Source organism: Oncorhynchus mykiss, chromosome 21, assembly GCF_013265735.2.
Source record: "Oncorhynchus mykiss isolate Arlee chromosome 21, USDA_OmykA_1.1, whole genome shotgun sequence".
NCBI lineage: Eukaryota > Metazoa > Chordata > Actinopteri > Salmoniformes > Salmonidae > Oncorhynchus > Oncorhynchus mykiss.
In genome coordinates, this window is record NC_048585.1 from 11,863,374 (window position 1) to 11,887,584 (window position 24,211).

The following is a 24,211-nucleotide window of genomic DNA, read 5'->3' on the forward strand; positions in this document are numbered from 1 at the left end:
TTGATCCAGCTGTAACCTGTAGCTGCTAAATGTGTTGATCTAGCTGTAGCCTGTAGCTGCTAAATGTGTTGATCTAGCTGTAACCTGTAGCTGCTAAATGTGTTGATCTAGCTGTAACCTGTATCTGCTAAATGTGTTGATCTAGCTGTAACCTGTAGCTGCTAAATGTGTTGATCTAGCTGTAACCTGTAGCTGCTAAATGTGTTGATCCAGCTGTAACCTGTAGCTGCTAAATGTGTTGATCTAGCTGTAACCTGTATCTGCTAAATGTGTTGATCTAGCTGTAACCTGTAGCTGCTAAATGTGTTGATCTAGCTGTAACCTGTAGCTGCTAAATGTGTTGATCTAGCTGTAACCTGTAGCTAGTACTACAGTAAATGTGCAAGTCCAGAGATAACATTACATATCAGAGTTGAGGACAGAGGAGTGAGGTTAGAGTGGCCTATGTTAAGCCATGAGTAGTCATAGCCAAGGTCTAGGGGTCAGGGATCCAGGACAAGGTCTAGGGGTTGGGGGTCCAGGCCAAGGTCTAGGGGTTGGGGATCCAGGCCAAGGTCTCAGTGTCGGGGATCCAGGCCAAGGTCTAGGGGTTGGGGATCCAGGCCAAGGTCTCAGTGTCGGGGATCCAGGCCAAGGTCTAGGGGTTGGGGATCCAGGCCAAGGTCTCGGTGTCGGGGATCCAGGCCAAGGTCTAGGGGTTGGGGGTCCAGGCCAGGGTCTAGGGGTTGGGGGTCCAGGCCAGGGTCTAGGGGTTGGGGATCCAGGCCAAGGTCTCGGTGTCTGGGATCCAGGCCAAGGTCTAGGGGTTGGGGATCCAGGCCAAGGTCTAGGGGTTAGAGGTCTGAGGGTCTGTTGGGCTAGGAGTTTGGTGGTCCAGGGCCTCCAACTTGGGGAGGGAGGCTGGGGTTCCAATTGGGGTGGTCTAGTGGGACTCTGTCCCGACTAAGAAGCCCTCTCCCCGGGGTGAAGATGACCGTGAGACCCCTCTCTCAGTGTTGTTGTCTGAGCTGGAGCCACTGTGGTGTTCTGCAGACACAGACACAGTGCTGGAGGGGGTGGTAGAGGTGGGGGGTGTGGTGGTGGTGGAGGAGGGGGGAGGTTTGGTTTTCTCCTTAAAGTCTGTGATGATGACAGTCAGGTCTCCAACCGTGACCTCTAGGTGCTGAGCGCTGCTCCTGTCAATGTTTTTTAACCTGGGCCTGATGGAGGGAGAGGAGACAGATGGATGTTATAAGCCTTTGACAGAGAGAGAGAGGATAGGGGTAAACCACACAAACTGGAGCGCTTATGAAATATGTGGAAACCATATACAGTTGAAGTCGGAAGTTTACATACACCTCAGCCAAGTACATTTAAACTCAGTTTTTCCACAATTCCTGACATTTAATCCTTGTAAAAATTCCCTGTTTTAGGTAAATTAGAATCACCACTTTATTTTAAGAATGTGAAATGTCAGAATAATAGTAGAGCGAATTATTTATTTCAGCTTTAATTTCTTTCATCACATTCCCAGTGGATCAGAAGTTTACATACACTCAATTAGTATTTGGTAGCATTGCATTTAAATTGTTGAACTTGGGTCAAACGTTTCAGGTAGCCTTCCACAATCTTCCCACAATAAGTTGGGTGAATTTTGGCCCATTCCTCCTGACAGAGCTGGTGTAACTGAGTCAGGTTTGTAGGCCTCCTTGCTCGCACACGCTTGTTCAGTTATGCCCACAAATTTTCTATGGGATGGAGGTCAGGGCTTTATGACGGCCACTCCCAATACCTTGACTTTGTTGTTCTTAAGCTATTTTGCCACAACTTTGGAAGTATGCTTGGGGTCATTGTCCATTTGGAAGACCCATTTGCGACCAAGCTTCAACTTCCTGACTGATGTCTTGAGATGTTGCTTCAATATATCCACATAATTTCCCTGCCTCATGATGCTATCTATTTTGTGAAGTGCACCAGTCCCTCCTGCAGCAAAGCACCCCCACAATATGATGCTGCCACCCCCGTTCTTCACGGTTGGGATGGTGTTCTTCGGCTTCCCCCTTTTTCCTCCAAACATAACGATGGTCATTCTGGCCAAACAGTTCTAATTTCCTTTCATCAGACCAGAGGACATTTCTCCAAAAGTACGATCTTTGTCCCCATGTGCAGTTGCAAACGGTAGTCTGGCTTTTGTATGGCGTGTTTGGAGCAGTGGCTTCTTCCTTGCTGAGCGGCCTTTCAGGCTACGTCGATATAAAACTTGTTTTACTGTGGATATAGATACTTTTGTACCAGTTTCCTCCAGCATCTTCACAAGGTATTGCTGTTGTTCTGGGATTGATTTGCACTTTTGCACCAAAGTACGTTAATCTCTAGGAGACAGAACACCTCTCCTTCCTGAGCGATATGACAGCTGCATGGTCCCATGGTGTTTATACTTGTGTACTATTGTTTGTACAGATGAACGTGGTACCTTCAGGCATTTGGAAATTGCTCCCAAGGATGAACCAGACTTGTGGAGGTCCACACATTTTTTTTCTGAGGTCCTGGCTGATTTCTTTTGATTTTCCAATGATGTCATGCAGAGTCATTGAGTTTGAAGGTAGGCCTTGAAATACATCCACATGCACACCTCCAATTGACTCAAATGGTGTCAATTAACCATTCAGAAGCTTCTAAAGCCATGACATCACTTCCTGGAATTTTCCAAGCTGTTTAAAGGCACAGTCAACTTAGTGTATGTAAACTTCTGACCCACTGGAATTGTGATACAGTGAATTATAAATGAAATAATCTGTCTGTAAACAATTTTTGTAAAAATAATGTGTCATGCACAAAGTAGATGTCCTAACCAACTTGCCAAAACTATAGTTTGTTAACAAGACATTTGTGGATTGAGTTTTAATGACTTCAACCTAAGTGTACGTAAACTTCAGACTTCAACTGTACCTTTCTACTATCATACTACTTTGATACTGCTACACTGACACTAATAATACTAGTAATAATCCCACTATCATACTAATAATAAACACTATCATGCTGATACTACTATTAATCACACTATCATACTACTAAACACTATCATGCTGATACTAATCACACTATCATGCTGATACTAATCACACTATCATGCTGATACTAATCACACTATCATGCTGATACTAATCACACTATCATACTACTACTACTAATCACACTATCATGCTGATACTAATCACACTATCATACTACTACTACTAATCACACTATCATGCTGATACTAATCACACTATCATGCTGATACTAATCACACTATCATGCTGATACTAATCACACTATCATGCTGATACTAATCACACTATCATGCTGATACTAATCACACTATCATGCTGATACTAATCACACTATCATGCTGATACTAATCACACTATCATGCTGATACTAATCACACTATCATGCTGATACTAATCACACTATCATGCTGATACTAATCACACTATCATACTACTACTACTAATCACACTATCATGCTGATACTAATCACACTATCATACTACTACTACTACTAATCACACTATCATGCTGATACTAATCACACTATCATACTACTACTACTAATCACACTATCATACTAATAATAAACACTATCATACTACTACTACTAATCACACTATCATACTACTACTACTAATCACACTATCATACTAATAATAAACACTATCATACTACTACTACTAATCACACTATCATACTAATAATAAACACTATCATACTACTACTACTAATCACACTATCATACTACTACTACTAATCACACTATCATACTACTACTACTAATCACACTATCATACTACTACTACTAATCACACTATCATACTACTACTACTACTAATCCCACTATCATACTAATAATAAACACTATCATGCTGATACTACTATTAATCACACTATCATACTACTAAACACTATCATGCTGATACTAATCACACTATCATGCTGATACTAATCACACTATCATGCTGATACTAATCACACTATCATGCTGATACTAATCACACTATCATGCTGATACTAATCACACTATCATGCTGATACTAATCACACTATCATGCTGATACTAATCACACTATCATGCTGATACTAATCACACTATCATGCTGATACTAATCACACTATCATACTACTACTACTAATCACACTATCATGCTGATACTAATCACACTATCATGCTGATACTAATCACACTATCATGCTGATACTAATCACACTATCATACTACTACTACTAATCACACTATCATGCTGATACTAATCACACTATCATGCTGATACTAATCACACTATCATGCTGATACTAATCACACTATCATGCTGATACTAATCACACTATCATGCTGATACTAATCACACTATCATGCTGATACTAATCACACTATCATGCTGATACTAATCACACTATCATGCTGATACTAATCACACTATCATGCTGATACTAATCACACTATCATACTACTACTACTAATCACACTATCATGCTGATACTAATCACACTATCATACTACTACTACTAATCACACTATCATGCTGATACTAATCACACTATCATGCTGATACTAATCACACTATCATGCTGATACTAATCACACTATCATGCTGATACTAATTACACTATCATGCTGATACTAATCACACTATCATGCTGATACTAATCACACTATCATGCTGATACTAATCAAACTATCATGCTGATACTAATCACACTATCATGCTGATACTAATCACACTATCATACTACTACTACTACTAATCACACTATCATGCTGATACTAATCACACTATCATACTACTACTACTAATCACACTATCATGCTGATACTAATCACACTATCATACTACTAATCACACTATCATACTACTACTACTACTACTAAACACAATCATACTACTACTACTAAACACTACTACACACTATCATACTACTGCTAATCACACTATCATACTACTACTACTACTACTACACACTATCATACTACTACTACTACTACACACTATCATACTACTACTACTACTTATCACACCATACTACAACTACTACTAAACACTATAATACTACTACTACTAATCACACTATCATACTACTACTAAACACTATAATACTACTACTACTACACACTATCATAATACTACTACTAAACACTATAATACTACTACTACTACACACTATCATAATACTACTACTAAACACTATCATACTACTACTACTAAACACTATCATACTACTACTACTACTACACACTATCATAATACTACTACTAAACACTATCATAATACTACTACTAAACACTAGCATACTACTACTACTAAACACTATCATACTACTACTACACACTATCATACTACTACTACTACTACTACACACTATCATACTACTACTACTACTACTACTACACACTATCATACTACTACTACTACTACACACTATCAAACTACTACTACTACACACTATCATACTACTACTACTACTACACACTATCATACTACTACTACTACACACTATCATACTACTACTACTACTACACACTATCATACTACTACTACTACTACTACTACACACTATCATACTACAACTAATCACACCATACTACTACTACACACTATCATACTACTACTACTACTACTACACACTATCATACTACTACTACTACACACTATCATACTACTACTACTACTACTACTACTACTACTACTACACACTATCATACTACTACTACTACACACTATCATACTACTACTACTACTACACACTATCATACTACAACTAATCACACCATACTACTACTACTACAGGTTAAATGCAACAGGTTCATGATAAACAGTTGTTTATCTGTGAATGTTTACCTCATCTTCTTGTGGTTGTTCTTCTTCACTGTGGGCTCTTTGTCATTCTTCTCCTGGTCCGTTCTGTCCTTCTTGTCCTTCTTGGGCAGCAGCGTGGGCGAGGCGAACTGCGGCGCTACCCGCTGAGCAACCAGCTGGGAGACAGGACGAGGCTTCCTGTAGGAGCACACCGTACCATTAGTGAGACAGGGAAGCGTTTAGCGAGCAAAACCAATGTGTTATATTTACAAACTATCTAGTAATTAGCCGTTTCTAAGCCATTTATAAAGTACACCTTAATGTAGAGTGTCGACAATAATGTTTGAAAAAGCTGGAAACTTGGATACAGCAATCAACAATGACGTCACTTATGGGAAAAACAGAACTAGGCCAACATATCAAGTGAAAAGGCCGAAGCAGTGACCACGAACCACCCAGCTTTATACTTAAAAGAACATACAGCATTGAATGCCATCTGTGGGTGTAGTCAAACCTACTCCCTGAAGAAGCAGCTACCCCATGTCCTCCTCCTCTGTCGAAATGCTTCACAAAAACATGCATTATGCAATTATTCCAGTAGCACTGTGTACATGAGCTGTCTGGTCCTGTACTCTGCTACTTTAGGGACGGACAAATCACTAGTGTGAATGCCAGCCTAGCCCACAGTGCTGACAGACCCATCTGCTGTTCTGCCATGGTGAGATTACTACACCATACAGTCAGTGTGTGTGTTGTGTGCTGCCATGGTGAGGTTACTACACCATACAGTCAGTGTGTGTGTTGTGTGTGTTGTGTGTGTGTGTGTGTTGTGTTCTGCCATGGTGAGATTACTACACCATACAGTCAGTGTGTGTGTTGTGTGTGTGTGTGTGTTGTGTTCTGCCATGGTGAGATTACTACACCATACAGTCAGTGTGTGTGTTGTGTGTGTGTGTGTGTGTGTGTGTGTGTGTGTGTTGTGTTCTGCCATGGTGAGATTACTACACCATACAGTCAGTGTGTGTGTTGTGTGTGTGTGTGTTGTGTTCTGCCATGGTGAGATTACTACACCATACAGTCAGTGTGTGTGTGTGTGTGTGTGTGTTGTGTTCTGCCATGGTGAGGTTACTACACCATACAGTCTCTGTACTGACTGCAGAGTGATCTTTCCTTTCAGTGGTTCCCTCTAGAACAAAGCACACACATGCTGACATTTCACAGATGAGCCCTCGAGGCAGAAACTCAACCAGCACATTTTGTACGAAATTCACCACCATGAGAGGAATTGTCATCAGCTTGTCTCTAGTCAGTTCCAATCACGCTGTAGTGAGACGGAGAAACAGTTTAGCCTAGAAAATACTCCTTGTTTCTGCAGTGCTAATAATCAGTATGCTTATCTGTGATGGATCCGTTTATCTTCTGAATACTCTCAAACAGAACAGTACTTGACTTTCTGACACACAGAAACCATGACAACTATAGCTGGACCGAGTCGCTAAGGGAAGAGGAAGGCATTGTTTAGATGACCATAACGGCCTCAATTACGCTACAGCCTGAAAAAGCTACATTCAAGTGTTGTTTTGAAAATCCCCTTACAGTAACTGCATCAAGGCCAGCCAGCATGGACATGTATCACATGGCCTATATACTGCCAGAGACACAGAGAGAGAGGGAGCGAGAGAGAGAAAGAGAGAGAGTCACAGCACAGCCCACCACGGAACTAACCAATGCTGACAACTTTAATCAGCCGGAGAACAATCTCTCAGTAATAACATAATTCATGTTGTTGTGTGTGTTGAAAATCATCTCCGTCCCGACTCCCCAAACACATTGGGATGGATGACAGGAGCGGCTGCAAGGTGACAGAGGAGCCTGCTGACAGGACTGATACTGTCATGTTGTACAGAGGTGGAGTGGTTAACAGAGCACAGCAGTTAACCCAATCAGAGAAAGCACGTGCTATAGGTCTCCAGTGTGTGTGTGTGTGTGTCCCGTATTGGCCTAGCATGTACACACCACATCAGGCCGGGCTGGGACAGGAACAGTAACTGAGGCATTGATTCCAATAGGATGATTTTCCTCAGTGTCTGGCTCGGCGTGCTAGCCTATGTTCTGACAGTAATGTTGTGTGTTGGAACCACTGTGTGGGAGTGTGATTTTCAATCAATAGCCCACTCCTGGAATCTGTTCTAGAATGGCTAATGGAGTCTGCCACTATGAAACTAAGACATCAAGGAGGGGTTTAAATAAAAGCACCAAACAGCAGCCAGACAGAGTGGATTTCCTTTCAGCCAGCAAAGATAAATAATGAGGAGGTGCCTTTAGATCTTACATCACCGTCTCTAGTCTCTACACTGCCCTGACACTTCACATTATTCACCAATCAATTGGTATGTATTTCATTGAAATGACTAATGAACAGAAGTACCCTAAGTCTCTCTCTCTCTCTCTGGTAGGGTATTTCACCCAATAGATATGTGAGCTATTTTCAAATTCTTTGTGGTCTGTGTAATCTGAGGGAAATATGTGTCTCTGATATGGTCATACATTTGGCAGGAGGTTAGGAAGTGCAGCTCAGTTTCCACCTCATTTTGTGGGCAGTGGGCACATAGCCTGTCTTCTCTTGAGAGCCAGGTCTGCCTACGGCGGCCTTTCTCAATAGCAAGGCTCTCTCTCTCTCTCTGGATGACTGCACATCCTGTTCTTCCCTCCCCCTGTCTGTCAGCCTCTCTAATGAGGGTGTTGTGTTTTACAGTCATGTTAAAACAGAGAGACACCAGGACCTGCCTTTATCAACACCGTGGGTCCTGATGACTCATTGACCCAGGCATAACACTGGTGTCTCACAGGGCTGCTGTTAGACCACAGCTGGCTGAAACGGTCAGCTCTCAGTGTTGTCCTGCTGCAGTACGTCTCATGGCTGCTGTTAGACCACAGTTGGCTGAAACGGTCAGCTCTCAAAGTGTTGTCCTGCAGCATTATGTCTCATGGCTGCTGTTAGACCACAGCTGGCTGAAACGGTCAGCTCTCAAAGTGTTGTCCTGCAGCAGTATGTCTCAGGGCTGCTGTTAGGTCACAGTTGGCTGAAACGGTCAGCTCTCAAAGTGTTGTCCTGCAGCAGTATGTCTCAGGGCTGCTGTTAGACCACAGCTGGCTGAAACGGTCAGCTCTCAAAGTGTTGTCCTGCTGCAGTATGTCTCAGGGCTGCTGTTAGGTCACAGTTGGCTGAAACGGTCAGCTCTCAAAGTGTTGTCCTGCTGCAGTATGTCTCAGGGCTGCTGTTAGGTCACAGTTGGCTGAAACGGTCAGCTCTCAAAGTGTTGTCCTGCTGCAGTACGTCTCAGGGCTGCTGTTAGACCACAGCTGGCTGAAACGGTCAGCTCTCAAAGTGTTGTCCTGCTGCAGTACGTCTCAGGGCTGCTGTTAGACCACAGCTGGCTGAAACGGTCAGCTCTCAAAGTGTTGTCCTGCTGCAGTATGTCTCAGGGCTGCTGTTAGACCACAGCTGGCTGAAACGGTCAGCTCTCAAAGTGTTGTCCTGCTGCAGTATGTCTCAGGGCTGCTGTTAGGTCACAGTTGGCTGAAACGGTCAGCTCTCAAAGTGTTGTCCTGCTGCAGTACGTCTCATGGCTGCTGTTAGACCACAGCTGGCTGAAACGGTCAGCTCTCAAAGTGTTGTCCTGCAGCAGTATGTCTCAGGGCTGCTGTTAGACCACAGCTGGCTGAAACGGTCAGCTCTCAAAGTGTTGTCCTGCTGCAGTATGTCTCAGGGCTGCTGTTAGGTCACAGTTGGCTGAAACGGTCAGCTCTCAAAGTGTTGTCCTGCTGCAGTATGTCTCAGGGCTGCTGTTAGGTCACAGTTGGCTGAAACGGTCAGCTCTCAAAGTGTTGTCCTGCTGCAGTATGTCTCAGGGCTGCTGTTAGACCACAGCTGGCTGAAACGGTCAGCTCTCAAAGTGTTGTCCTGCTGCAGTACGTCTCATGAGGTCAACCTGAGATCATCTGATGTCGTTTTTGCTCTTTCTTTAACACAGTCCACACAAAAACACCAGTTCCCCTTAGACAACATAGTGCAAGTCATTCAATTGAAGACTAATGAAAGATTAGCCCCAGATCTGTTGGAGCTTTGGCCACCTGACTATCATTGTCATGCCATAGACAGCGAGAGGAGTTGGCACATACAGATCTGGGATCAGCCCGGTGTAAGCTGAATAATACAGTGTTAATCAGAGCAGAGTCCTCTGTCCTCCCACAGATCAGTCAACCTACAAGCTCAGTGTTCGGTGTGTGTGTGTGTGTGTGTGTGTGTGTGACTCCTCCTCCTGGGATCCAGTGACATGATTAATGTCTCTCCCTGCCAGAGCTTGCTACTGCTATGCTGCTCTCCATTGGAGCTGTGTGTGTGTGTGTGTGTGTGTGTGTGTGTGTGTGTGAAAGAGATTGCTCTCTGCTTCCTATAGTTTATGGCACCTCTACAGCATTTGGCCCACTATGCCCTAGACTTCGCCTCCTCTGGGAGTCCTATAGAGTCATTTTCTCACTTTATAGTTATACACAGTTATATACACACACACACACATTTGCATTCTATTCCATGTTGCATCACAGCGTACTGTACAGTTTAGTATGGTGTAGGTGTAGGGATAAAAAGATGGCTTACATGCACTGTGTGGAGGATATTTGTAAGTATGCCCCATGATTGGTGGAGGCAGATGCCCACGCAGTGTACTGTACAATTTACATAATATAACATTCACTGCTGAAAGTCTGAAATAGGCATGGGTAAACAGTATCCACATGACAACTGTATTTTCAGTACAACAGACCTTTTCTCCAGAGAGGTCCTGCAAAAGCCTACATGGAGTGTGTGTGTGTGTTCACTGCTCACACACTTGAGCAGTTCCCCCATCATTCAAGCTGTCATATGAGGCCTCAGGTGAAGTTCAGTAAATATCCGTCTGAACTTGTGGAAATATTCTGGCACAATACTGGCTACAGTAGAATGATGACTGTTCCTTCCCTTGGGCTGAAAGTGTCAGAGAACTCATTAGTGGACAGCTGGTGGGTTGGAAGGTCAAATACAACTTGGTCTTCACACACCCAGTTATTAGACTGCTAGCCGGACGGATAATGTTTGGAACGCGCTGTTTCTAACAGTTGTCTAGCAGCAGTTCACCCTTCATGAAGAGTGTTATATTGTTTTCTAATGACTAGAAGCCAGAGCAGTGAAAGCAGTGGAATAACTTGGTGTCTCCTCTCCAATGGCTGTAAAATACCTGAACGCAGAGTGGGATAATCATTAAAGAATGGTGTGTAATTTGCCTTCCTGTATTCATCTCATAATGTGGCTAATGGCGTGTCTTTAATGGCCCGGCAGTAACGCGTGGCGGAGTGTTTACTGCCGTGCCAATTCAACTGCATGTCACAAGCTCTTTTGTCATGTTCGTTTTGGTTACCCCCTCCTCTCTCCCTCGTCTCTTCTCTCTTCCCTCTGTCTTTCCTCCCTCTCATCTCCCTCTACACTCCTTTCTTCCTCCCTGGCGTCTGTTGCCATCCTCCCATCCTGGAGACAGTACAGCCTCGTTGACAACGTGCTTTCAATTCTGGTTCTATCTTCTCAAGCAGCATCAGAGAGAGCAGCTCTGCTAAACCTCAGTTTTGTAAAACATTCATCTTAATCTAACTGCTGGCTGCACGCAACCCAACCATCTCTCTCTCTCCCCTGTCCCCCTCTCCCGGTGTCTCTCTCTCTCTCCCTGTGTCTCTCTCTCTCTCCCCGTGTCTCTCTCTCTCCCCGTGTCTCTCTCTCTCCCCGTGTCTCTCTCTCTCCCCGTGTCTCTCTCTCTCCCCGTGTCTCTCTCTCTCCCCGTGTCTCTCTCTCTCCCCGTGTCTCTCTCTCTCCCCGTGTCTCTCTCTCTCCCCGTGTCTCTCTCTCCCTCCGTGTCTCTCTCTCTCCCCGTGTCTCTCTCTCCCTCCCCGTGTCTCTCTCTCCCTCCCCGTATCTCTCTCTCTCTCCCCGTGTCTCTCTCTCTCCCCGTGTCTCTCTCTCTCCCTCGTGTCTCTCTCTCCCTCGTGTCTCTCTCTCCCTCGTGTCTCTCTCTCTCTCCCTCGTGTCTCTCTCTCTCTCTCTCTCCCTCGTCTCTATCTCTCTCCCTCGTCTCTCTCTCCCTCGTCTCTCTCTCTCTCTCCCCCATGTCTCTCTCTCCCCGTGTCTCTCTCTCTCCCCCCATGTCTCTCTCTCTCCCCGTGTCTCTCTCTCTCTCTCTCTCCGTGTCTCTCTCTCCCCGTGTCTCTCTCTCTCTCTCTGTGTCTCTCTCTCTCTCCCCGTGTCTCTCCCTCTCCCCGTGTCTCTCTCTCTCTCGTGTCTCTCTCTCTCTCCCCGTGTCCCTCTCTCTCCCCATGTCCCTCTCTCTCCCCATGTCCCTCTCCCCGTGTCTATCTCTCCAGCTCTCTTTCTACCTCCATCTCTCTCCTCCCCTCTTCTATCCCAAATGAGCTCAGTACCAACTCATTCATCTGGGAGTAAAGTTAGGCCTGTTTGACACAGATACAGGTAACTTTAGACCTATGTAACTAATTCCATATTAAAACCGGATTACAAATGACAGTGACCATGCAATGATCTTACATAGGTCTACATTATTGTTCAAGCTAAAATAATCTTTGAGATATATATATAATATCTCAAGCTAAATTAAGCCAGAGGGAAACAGAAAGGTCATATTAATATCCTCCATAATCCATGTCCTACATTAGACTTAGTACACCAGCTGTCTGGCTCTTTCCCCACTGGAAGAGCCCTCCTCCCTCCCTGGAAGAGCCCTCCTCCCTCCCTGGAAGAGCCAGCCAACCCCCTGGAGTGTGCTGTGTGTGGACGGGCGGGAGACGCGGGTCGAGTCATGTTGCTATTGGCCCTTCATTAACTACCGCGACCTCCTTTGTTGGCCATCTTGCTAGCATCACCTCTGGTAGGAGCTGTGTTGTTGTTGCTGTAGAGGGCAGAGGGTTAGCGCTTGGCCTTGCTGAAGTAGACTGTCTCTCTGAGAGGAGAGGAAAGGAAGAGAGGAAAGAGATGAGCGGAAAGGAAGAGGAAGGGAGGACAGCACTGAGATCTCTTCCTGTCTCTCTTGAGAATACATCTCACTGAATGATAGTCTACCGTTTGTCTGCCGTTCAGTCGCTGACAGCGCAGTGTTTTTTGAAGGTGTCTGAGTGCCGGCATTTTCGTCCATTTCTACACGTAAAATCGGTTCGCACTCGGTTGCCAAATTACGGCCGGCACTTTGTTCAGAGACGCTAAGTACCATCAGCTGGCAAACGTGAACTGTGTTGCTGTTCTGGGCAGATGGCAAGTGCTTGGCCCTGCTGGAGCAGAGGTCTCAGACTCTCTCTCTCTCAGCCCCTTGTCTTCTGTGTGTGGAGGGAATTTGATGTCTCTCTCTCCTCTCCCTCTGTTATCTTCCTGTGTGTGTGCAGTGGTGGTTGAGTTGTTTGTAATGGTGGTGACCCCCTGCCTGCTTTAAGACTGTTGTCCTGATGAAAATCTCTGTTCCACTGATGACATCACACTGATTAAGCCCTAGCATACTAATGAGCCTCGCTCTGGGTGTCTGGCAGCTGCTGTAGCAGCCTCAATTCAGAGACTAGACACACAGGGGCGAACACACACACACACACACAGGCGCAGACACACACAGGCGCACACTCAGGGGCGCAAACAAACATACACACACACGGGCGCAGACACACACAGGCGCGCAAACACACACACAAATGACATACACACAGAGCCGTGTACACACAACATTCCAGTCACAGAGGCAATGGAGACAATTGGGTCTGCCTCCACACTGTTAGCTGGCTCATTTGAAAACTGCTCTTTAAACCAGGATAATTGGTTTTGCATGAAGGGGAAGGATAATGTTCAACCTTTGGTAATAAAACCACACACACACACACACACACAGACATAGAAAGAGAAAGACAGAGCGACAGAGAGAGAGAGAGAGAGAGAGAGAGAGAGAGAGAGCTAGCTATTCTTGCATGGCTTTGTTTCTCTTGTTGTCCATGAAACCAAGATGTCACTCAGGGACAACACCAGGGTGGCAGCCATTTCCTGACTGTGAATCAATAACACTGACATCATGGTGCCAGGCTCTGGTCAAAAGTAGTGCACTATATAGGGAATAGGGTACCATTTGGGATGTGGACACACCTACTCATTCAAGGGTTTTTCTTTATTTATTATTTTCTACATTGTAGAATAATAGTGAAGACATCAAAACTATGAAATAACACATATGGAATCATGTAGCAACCCAAAAACTGTTAAACAAATCAAAATATATTTTAGATTTGAGATTCTTCAAATAGCCACCCTTTGCCTTGATAACAGCTTTGCACACTCTTGGCATTCTCTCAACCAGCTTCATGAGGAATGATTTTCCAACAGTCTTGAAGGAGTTCCCACATATGCCGAGCACTTGTTGGCTGCTTTTCCTTCACTCTACGGTCGTACTCATCCCAAACCATCTCAATTGGGTAGAGGTAGGGTGATTGTGGAGGCCAGGTCATCTGATGCAGCACTTCATCACTCTCCTTGGTCAAATAGCCCTTACACAGCCTGGTGGTGTGTTGGGTCATTGTCCTGTTGAAAAACAAATGATAGTCCCACTGATGGGATGGCATATTGCTGCAGAATACTGTAGTAGTCATGCTGGTTTAATGTGCCTTGAATTCTAAATAAATCAGACAGTGTCACCAGCAAAGAACCCCCACACCATCACACCTCCTCCTCCATGCTTCACGGTGGGAACCACACATGTGGACATCATCCATTCACCTATTCTGCGTCTCATTGAGACACAGTGGTTGGAACCAAAAATCTTAAAATTTGGACTCATCAGACCAAAATGACAGATTTCCACCAGTCTAATGTCCTTCGGTCGTGTTTCTTGGCCCAAGCCAGTTTCTTCTTCTTATTGGTGTCTTTTAGTGGTGGTTTCTTTGCAGCAATTTGACCATGAAGGACTGATTCACGCAGTCTCCTCTGAACAGTTGATGTTGAGATGTGTCTGTTACTTGAGCACTGTGAAGCATTTATTTGGGCTGCAATATCTGAGGCTGGTCACTCTAATGAACGTATCCTCTGCAGCAGAGGTACCTCTGGGTCTTCCTTTCCTGTGGTGGTCCTAATTAGAACCAGTTTCATCATAGCGCTTGATGGTTTTTGTGACTGCACTTGAAAAAACTTTAAAAGTCCTTGAACTGTTCCGGATTGACTGACCTTCATGTCTTAAAGTAATGATGGACTCGTTTCTCTTTGCTTATTTGAGCTGTTCTTGCCATAATATGGATTTGTTCTTTTACCAAATAGGCCTATCTTCTGTATACCACCCCTATCTTGTCACAACACAACTAATTGTCTCAAATGCATTAAGAAGGAAAAAATGACAACAAATGTCATTTTAACAAAGGCACACCTGTTAATTGAAATGCATTTCAGGTGACTACCTCATGAAGCTGGTTTAGAGAATGCCAAGAGAGTGCAGAGCGGTCATCAAGACAAAGGGTGGTTACTTTGAAGAATCTAAAATATATTTTGATTTCTTTAACACTTTTTTGGTTACTACATGATTCCATATGCGTTATTTCATAGATTTGATGTCTTCACTATTATTCTACAATGTAGAAAATAGTAAAAATAAAGAAAAACCCTTCAATATTTAAGTGTATCCAAACATTTGACTGGTACTGTACATTCACAGTCAGCTAGGCTTTGGCAGATGTCCCCTGGACAACCTTACCCACCATGACATAAGATTAGGGATGCACAATATATCTGTGAGCATATCGGAATCAGACGATATTAGCTAAAATGCCAACATCGGCATCGGCCCTGATGTCTAGTTTAACGCTGATGTGCAAAATTGATGTCAAAGCTGACGTGCATACCTATATAACGTAGGTAGATGGCGTGCATACCTATATAACGTAGGTAGATGACGTGCATACCTATATAACGTAGGTAGATGACGTGCATACCTATATAACGTAGGTAGATGACGTGCATACCTATATAACGTAAGTAGGTGACGTGCATACCTATATAACGTAGGTAGATGGCGTGCATACCTATATAACGTAGGTAGATGACGTGCATGCCTATATAACGTACATACCTATATAACGTAGGTAGGTGACATGCATACCTATATAACGTAGGTAGATGACCTACATACCTATATAACGTAGGTAGATGACGTGCATACCTATATAACGTAGGTAGATGACGTGCATACCTATATAACGTAGGTAGATGACGTGCATACCTATATAACGTACATACCTATATAACGTAGGTAGGTGACATGCATACCTATATAACGTAGGTAGATGACCTACATACCTATATAACGTAGGTAGATGACGTGCATACCTATATAACGTAGGTAGGTGACGTGCATACCTATATAACGTAGGTAGATGACCTACATACCTATATAACGTAGGTAGATGACGTGCATACCTATATAACGTAGGTAGATGACGTGCATACCTATATAACGTGCATACCTATATAACGTAGGTAGATGACGTACATACCTATATAATGTAGGTAGATGACGTGCATACCTATATAACGTAGGTAGATGATGTACATACCTATATAACGTAGGTAGATGACGTGCATACCTATATAACGTAGGTAGATGACCTACATACCTATATAACGTAGGTAGATGACGTGCATACCTATATAACGTAGGTAGATGACGTACATACCTATATAACATAGGTAGATGACGTGCATACCTATATAACGTAGGTAGATGACCTACATACCTATATAACGTAGGTAGATGACGTGCATACCTATATAACGTAGGTAGATGACGTACATACCTATATAACATAGGTAGATGACGTGCATACCTATATAAACCGTAGGTAGATGACGTGCATACCTATATAACGTAGGTAGATGACGTGCATACCTATATAACGTAGGTAGATGACGTGCATACCTATATAACGTAGGTAGATGACGTACATACCTATATAACGTAGGTAGATGACGTACATACCTATATAACGTAGGTAGATGACGTACATACCTATATAACGTAGGTAGATGACGTACATACCTATATAACGTAGGTAGATGACGTACATACCTATATAACGTAGGTAGATGACGTACATACCTATATAACGTAGGTAGATGACGTGCATACCTATATAACGTAGGTAGATGACGTGCATACCTATATAACGTAGGTAGATGACGTACATACCTATATAACGTAGGTAGATGACGTACATACCTATATAACGTAGGTAGATGACGTGCATACCTATATAACGTAGGTAGATGACGTGCATACCTATATAACGTAGGTAGATGACGTACATACCTATATAACGTAGGTAGATGACGTGCATACCTATATAACGTAGGTAGATGACGTACATACCTATATAACGTAGGTAGATGACGTACATACCTATATAACGTAGGTAGATGACGTACATACCTATATAACGTAGGTAGATGACGTACATACCTATATAACGTAGGTAGATGACGTACATACCTATATAACGTAGGTAGATGACGTACTGACGGCACGATAAATACAGAGCTACACAGAACAATACTAAGTGCACACCTTCCAACAACTAAACATGTTCAAGTCCAGCAGTCATTTGAAAAGAGTGAAAAAAATAAATTCAGCGAGACAACTCAAAGGCGAAATCCATGAATGTCAAGATAATGGAATTCATAGTCCTTGATAATCAACTGTTCTCTGTCGTGGATGATGTTGGCTTTCGCCGACTGGTCGAGCATCTTGAGCCCTGGTACACACTATCAAGTAGGCGCTATTTTTCAGATGTTGCCCTACCGGAGTTACACAGTATTGTTGAAACGTACATCTATGAGCTACTTGCTATGGGCGTCACTGCTATTAGCTTCACGACTGACATTTGCACCAGCGATGTCAGCCCCATGAGCATGCTGAGTGTGACAGCACAGTGGATCGACAAGGATTTCGTACTGAGCAAAGCCGTATTGCTCAAGAATGTGCTGGTTTTCATACCGCTGCTGCCATTTCAATGGCATTTGAGAACATGTTTGAAACATGGAAACATGAACACACTAGCTAGCTCCATTCAAACAACTGACTGGAGAAATAAGCTACTCAACTGTGTCTGCAGCAGACGTGATGCCCTCTGTCATGGCAGTGACACGCCTGCTCAACACAACTGCCCACACAGACCGTGGGGTTAAACTTACTAAAGTACTCAAAGCTGTGAACAAGCGATTCTGTGGCATTCTCTCTGAGCCTCTTTCCTGTGTCGCCAACATGCTGATGCTAGGTACAAGGACCGCTACTTTGATGCAGAACAGGAAAACAGGGTTTACGGAAAATGTTACAGACACAGCTGGACAAGATGGAAACGGACACAGTGACAGTGGGCACCAAGGAAGAGAGGCCACGGACAGACACAGCTGGACAAGATGGAAACGGACACAGTGACAGTGGGCACCGAGGAAGAGAGGCCACGGACAGACAGAGCTGGACAAGATGGAAACGGACACAGTGACAGTGGGCACCGAGGAAGAGAGGCCACGGACAGACAGAGCTGGACAATATGGAAACGGACACAGTGACAGTGGGCACCGAGGAAGAGAGGCCACGGACAGACAGAGCTGGACAAGATGGAAACGGACTCAGTGACAGTGGGCACCGAGGAAGAGAGGCCACGGACAGACAGAGCTGAAACTTCACTGCTTGACATGTATGATGAAATCCTGGTTGAGACTCTGAACAAATGAACAACAAAACAGCACAGCAAGTAAGTGAAAGAAATAGGTTTGATTATGTTTTACTAGTTATGGGGACATACATAAATGCCAACAAAATAACTTTTTGGTCAGAGTGTGTGTGTGTGTGTGTAACCTTTATTTAACCTGGACCACTAGATCCTCTACCACCATGACATAAGATGGATGATGTCCCCTGGACCACTAGATCCTCTACCACCATGACATAAGATGGATGATGTCCCCTGGACCACTAGATCCTCTACCACCATGACATAAGATGGATGATGTCCCCTGGACCACTAGATCCTCTACCACCATGACATAAGATGGATGATGTCCCCTGGACCACTAGATCCTCTACCACCATGACATAAGATGCATGATGTCTCCTGGACCACTAGATCCTTACCCACCATGACATAAGATGGATGATGTCCCCTGGACCACTAGATCCTCTACCACCATGACATAAGATGGATGATGTCCCCTGGACCACTAGATCCTCTACCACCATGACATAAGATGGATGATGTCCCCTGGACCACTAGATCCTCTACCACCATGACATAAGATGGATGATGTCCCCTGGACCACTAGATCCTCTACCACCATGACATAAGATGGATGATGTCTCCTGGACCACTAGATCCTCTACCACCATGACATAAGATGGATGATGTCCCCTGGACCACTAGATCCTCTACCACCATGACATAAGATGCATGATGTCCCCTGGACCACTAGATCCTCTACCACCATGACATAAGACGGATGATGTCCCCTGGAACACTAGATCCTCTACCACCATGACATAAGATGGATGATGTCCCCTGGACCACTAGATCCTCTACCACCATGACATAAGATGGATGATGTCCCCTGGACCACTAGATCCTCTACCACCATGACATAAGACGGATGATGTCCCCTGGACCACTAGATCCTCTACCACCATGACATAAGACGGATGATGTCCCCTGGACCACTAGATCCTCTACCACCATGACATAAGATGCATGATGTCTCCTGGACCACTAGATCCTCTACCACCATGACATAAGACGGATGATGTCCCCTGGAACACTAGATCCTCTACCACCATGACATAAGACGGATGATGTCCCCTGGACCACTAGATCCTCTACCACCATGACATAAGACGGATGATGTCCCCTGGACCACTAGATCCTCTACCACCATGACATAAGATGGATGATGTCTCCTGGACCACTAGATCCTCTACCACCATGACATAAGATGGATGATGTCCCCTGGACCACTAGATCCTCTACCACCATGACATAAGATGGATGATGTCCCCTGGACCACTAGATCCTCTACCACCATGACATAAGATGGATGATGTCCCCTGGACCACTAGATCCTCTACCACCATGACATAAGATGGATGATGTCCCCTGGACCACTAGATCCTCTACCACCATGACATAAGATGGATGATGTCCCCTGGACCATTAGATCCTCTACCACCATGACATAATATGGATGATGTCCCCTGGACCACTAGATCCTCTACCACCATGACATAAGATGGATGATGTCTCCTGGACCACTAGATCCTCTACCACCATGACATAAGATGGATGATGTCCCCTGGACCACTAGATCCTCTACCACCATGACATAAGATGGATGATGTCCCCTGGACCACTAGATCCTCTACCACCATGACATAAGATGGATGAAGTCCCCTGGACCACTAGATCCTCTACCACCATGACATAAGATGGATGATGTCCCCTGGACCACTAGATCCTCTACCACCATGACATAAGATGGATGATGTCCCCTGGACCACTAGATCCTCTACCACCATGACATAAGATGGATGATGTCCCCTGGACCACTAGATCCTCTACCACCATGACATAAGACGGATGATGTCCCCTGGACCACTAGATCCTCTACCACCATGACATAAGATGGATGATGTCCCCTGGACCACTAGATCCTCTACCACCATGACATAAGATGGATGATGTCCCCTGGACCACTAGATCCTCTACCACCATGACATAAGATGGATGATGTCCCCTGGACCATTAGATCCTCTACCACCATGACATAATATGGATGATGTCCCCTGGACCACTAGATCCTCTACCACCATGACATAAGATGGATGATGTCTCCTGGACCACTAGATCCTCTACCACCATGACATAAGATGGATGATGTCCCCTGGACCACTAGATCCTCTACCACCATGACATAAGATGGATGATGTCCCCTGGACCACTAGATCCTCTACCACCATGACATAAGACGGATGATGTCCCCTGGACCACTAGATCCTCTACCACCATGCCATAATATGGATGATGTCCCCTGGACCACTAGATCCTCTACCACCATGCCATAAGATGGATGACGAGAGCCGTGATGATTAAATACCAACCTGCCTCCTGCCCTCCACTCCCCCTTCCCTTTTCCCCTGACTTCATCAACACCACCATGACATAAGATAGATGACGAGAGCCATGATGATTAAATACCAACCTGCCTCCTGCCCTCCATTCCCCCTTCCCTTTTCCCCTGACTTCATCAACACCACCATGACATAAGATAGATGACGAGAGCCATGATGATTAAATACCAACCTGCCTCCTGCCCTCCATTCCCCCTTCCCTTTTCCCCTGACTTCATCAACACCACCAGCCTTATCAAAGTGTGTCTTTTTGTTTATTTTCTTTTTTTTATACCTTTGTTTAACCAGGCAAGTCAGTTAAGAATAAATTCTTATTTTCAATGACGGCCTACCGGGGAACAGTGGGTTAACTGCCTTGTTCAGGGGCAGAACAACAGACTTTTACCATGTCAGCTCGGGGATTCGATCTTGCAACCTTTCGGTTACTTGTCCAACGCTCTAACCACTAAGCTACCTGCCACCCCAGTGTGTGAGTGTCTGCAGTGTGTGTGTGTGTGTGTGAGTTGTCTGCAGTTTGTGTGTGTCTGCAGTGTGTGTGTGCGTAGTGTGTGTGTGCGCAGTGTGTGTGCTGCTCTAGAAGACTAATGTTCTCTCTCTCTCTCTCCACTCAGATGAGGTGTTAAGGTCATTTTAACCCCAGACAGGATGTGAGCATATCAACTAGCTTCTGTTCATGACCATCTACGTCTCTTATCTAAGACTTTGGCGATGTCATTTACAAAATAGCCTCCAACACCCTACTCAACCTATATGCTCTCGTTGCTAAACCCACTGGCTCCAGGTCATCTACAAGACCCTGCTAGGTAAAGTCCTGCCTTTTCTCTGCTCGCTGGTCACCATAGCTGCACCCACCAGTAGCACGCATTCCAGCAGGTATATCTCTCTGGTCACCCCCAAAGCCAATTCCTCCTTTGGCCGCCTCTCCTTCCAGTTCTCTGCTGCCAATGACTGGAACGAACTACAAAAATCTCTGGAAATGTAGTGCACTACATGGAATAGGGTGCCATTTGGGATGCCCACACATTACACTCTAATGGGTTTCATCATTATAACATGAAAGACACAAAACCTGAGATATTCCATCCTTGTTATTCCAATCCCCATGGCTGTGAGCATACTTTACATGTTGTATTTCACCTTTATTTATTAACCAGGTAGGCAAGTTGAGAACAAGTTCTCATTTACAACTGTGACCTGGCCAAGATAAAGCAAAGCAGTTCGACACAAACAACAACACAGAGTTACACATGGAGTAAAACAAACATACAGTCAATAAAACAGTAGAAAAATAAGTCTATATACAATGTGAGCAAATGAGTTGAGATAAGGGAGGTAAAGGCAAAAAAAGGCCATGGTGGCGAAGTAAATACAATATAGCAAGTAAAACACTGGAATGGTAGATTTGACAGTAGATGAGTGTGCAAAGTAGAAATACTGGGGTGCAAAGGAGTAAAATAAATAAATAAATAGAGTAGGGGAAGAGGTAGTTGTTTGGGCTAAATTATAGGTGGGCTATGTACAGGTGCAGTGATCTGTGAGCTGTTGACAGCTGGTGCTTAAAGCAGGTGAGGGAGAAAAGTGAGATAAAGTAGTGCACTACATAGGGAATAGGGTGCCATTTGGGACACCACCATGCTATGCCTTTCTAGTCTGGAAGGAAAGTTGCAGTTCAAGTTTTCAAAGGAAGCTATGAATCAGAGTGAAACTCGAACTACCTGTAACCTTTTTTCAATTAACACATCGGACCTGGCTCCACATCCTTCTTCAAACAACGACGACACGTGATTACAGAGCATTTTTCATGATTAGTTTCAAGGCAAGGGTAGCCTAGTTTCAGGGGAAGGACCTACTGTGACATGATTTGTATTTATTTCATCTTTATTTATTCAGGTAGTCTCATTGAGATAGCATCTCTTTCAAGAGAGACCTGGTAACTACTCTATAATGATTGCATAATAGCTGGTCATGTCACTTCACCTCTCTATTGTAGATAAAGACTTACACGTATTATTGCCGATTGTCCTCAGAATTGGCCTACATAGAGTTGGTATCAACTAGGCCAAATTAATTTAAAACATGTTTTTGCATTGTGCTTGACTATGCGTACAAATAGAGGTTGTTTTTCTAACTACAATAGGTTATAGTGATGACCATGTTTTTTTTAAGGATACTCCCTGTGTTCTTAGATGCACTCCATTTCATAATCAGCATCCATGCTGTTCCATGGAACACAATACAAATGAGGTTACTAGACAATCGCACACTGCACACACTGTGCAGCATAAAATACATCCAGATTTCTCATGTTTACATGCATCATTTCATAAACTAAAATTAATGGACACAACCTGATACAACAATACTTACAAATACGCGTGTAGACTATCCATTTGCACGAACATAATAGCATTTATCATCGAGCAAAATTAATCGTATCCACGTACCGTGTTGACGTCCCTTTCCTTACATCGCACATCATGCACTTGAAAGCCTCCGCGGTGTTCTTGTATGTGCAAACGCTACAGTCCCAATTTCCCTCTTCCGCCGAAGGCTTTGGTTGACGCTTCGGCCTTCGAACAAAACAAAAAGGACATAAAGCACATCAGTTTCACATCCCCAGTTCAGGGTGCTGCGTGTGCATCATGTGTAGGCTATAAGCTCGCGTTGTCAAACATCTGGGAAGATGATCCATTCAGTGTTCCGAAATTGTTCTGTTTTACGAGCTCGCGCTATGATTTGACACCGCAATAAAACAGACAGTCCGCCATGGTTGCTACACCGCGGCTACCACCCACACACACACACACACGCACGCACGCACGCACGCGCGCACACACACACACACACACACACACACAGACACACACACACAGAGAGAGGATTGTTTCAATTATGTGTCATGGTGTCCACTTCCAAGCATCAATGTCATCAGCGCAATGAATGAGTCAGACATTACCTGGTTGGACTCTTCTTGTCTCCCATGCCGCCAAAAGTTTGTTTGCGGATGTTGAAATAAGGACAGTCCCTACGTATTCTTTAAGAAAGCAATACGCGAGGAGGTATCGCACGGCTCCCAGCTGTCGTGGAAACTCCAGTTGGAGGATGGTCACATGA

The 24,211-nt window shown here is 44.3% G+C and overlaps 1 protein-coding gene across 3 annotated transcripts; it reads right to left on the reverse strand.

The window, feature by feature from the left end:
- Positions 1 to 24,211, reverse strand: LOC110499697 (YY1-associated factor 2). Of its 3 annotated transcripts, XR_005038531.1 has the most exons (5): positions 24,054 to 24,194; positions 23,542 to 23,667; positions 5,859 to 6,014; positions 357 to 1,199; positions 1 to 322 (listed from the first exon to the last, which is right to left on the reverse strand). XR_005038531.1 is itself a non-coding variant. In XM_021576757.2 (4 exons), exons 1-4 carry the CDS (start codon positions 24,077 to 24,079, stop codon positions 923 to 925), a joined length of 585 nt encoding a protein of 194 aa, XP_021432432.1. In that variant the 5' UTR covers positions 24,080 to 24,211; the 3' UTR covers positions 1 to 922. The 3 variants fall into 3 exon arrangements, 2 of the variants coding, with proteins under 2 accessions (XP_021432432.1, XP_036812813.1); XM_021576757.2 differs by having other exon boundaries at positions 1 to 1,199; positions 24,054 to 24,211; XM_036956918.1 differs by lacking the exons at positions 23,542 to 23,667; positions 24,054 to 24,194 and adding an exon at positions 23,465 to 23,502 and having other exon boundaries at positions 1 to 1,199.

Coding starts and splice junctions, on each gene's coding strand:
- LOC110499697 (XM_021576757.2), bottom strand. CDS start 24,079: ATGGGAGACAAGAAGAGTCCAACCAG. Junction 23,668..24,053: donor GACAAGAAGAGTCCAACCAG/GTAATGTCTGAC, acceptor TTTTGTTCGAAG/GCCGAAGCGTCAACCAAAGC. Junction 1,200..5,858: donor AACAACCACAAGAAGATGAG/GTAAACATTCAC, acceptor TCCCTCCATCAG/GCCCAGGTTAAAAAACATTG.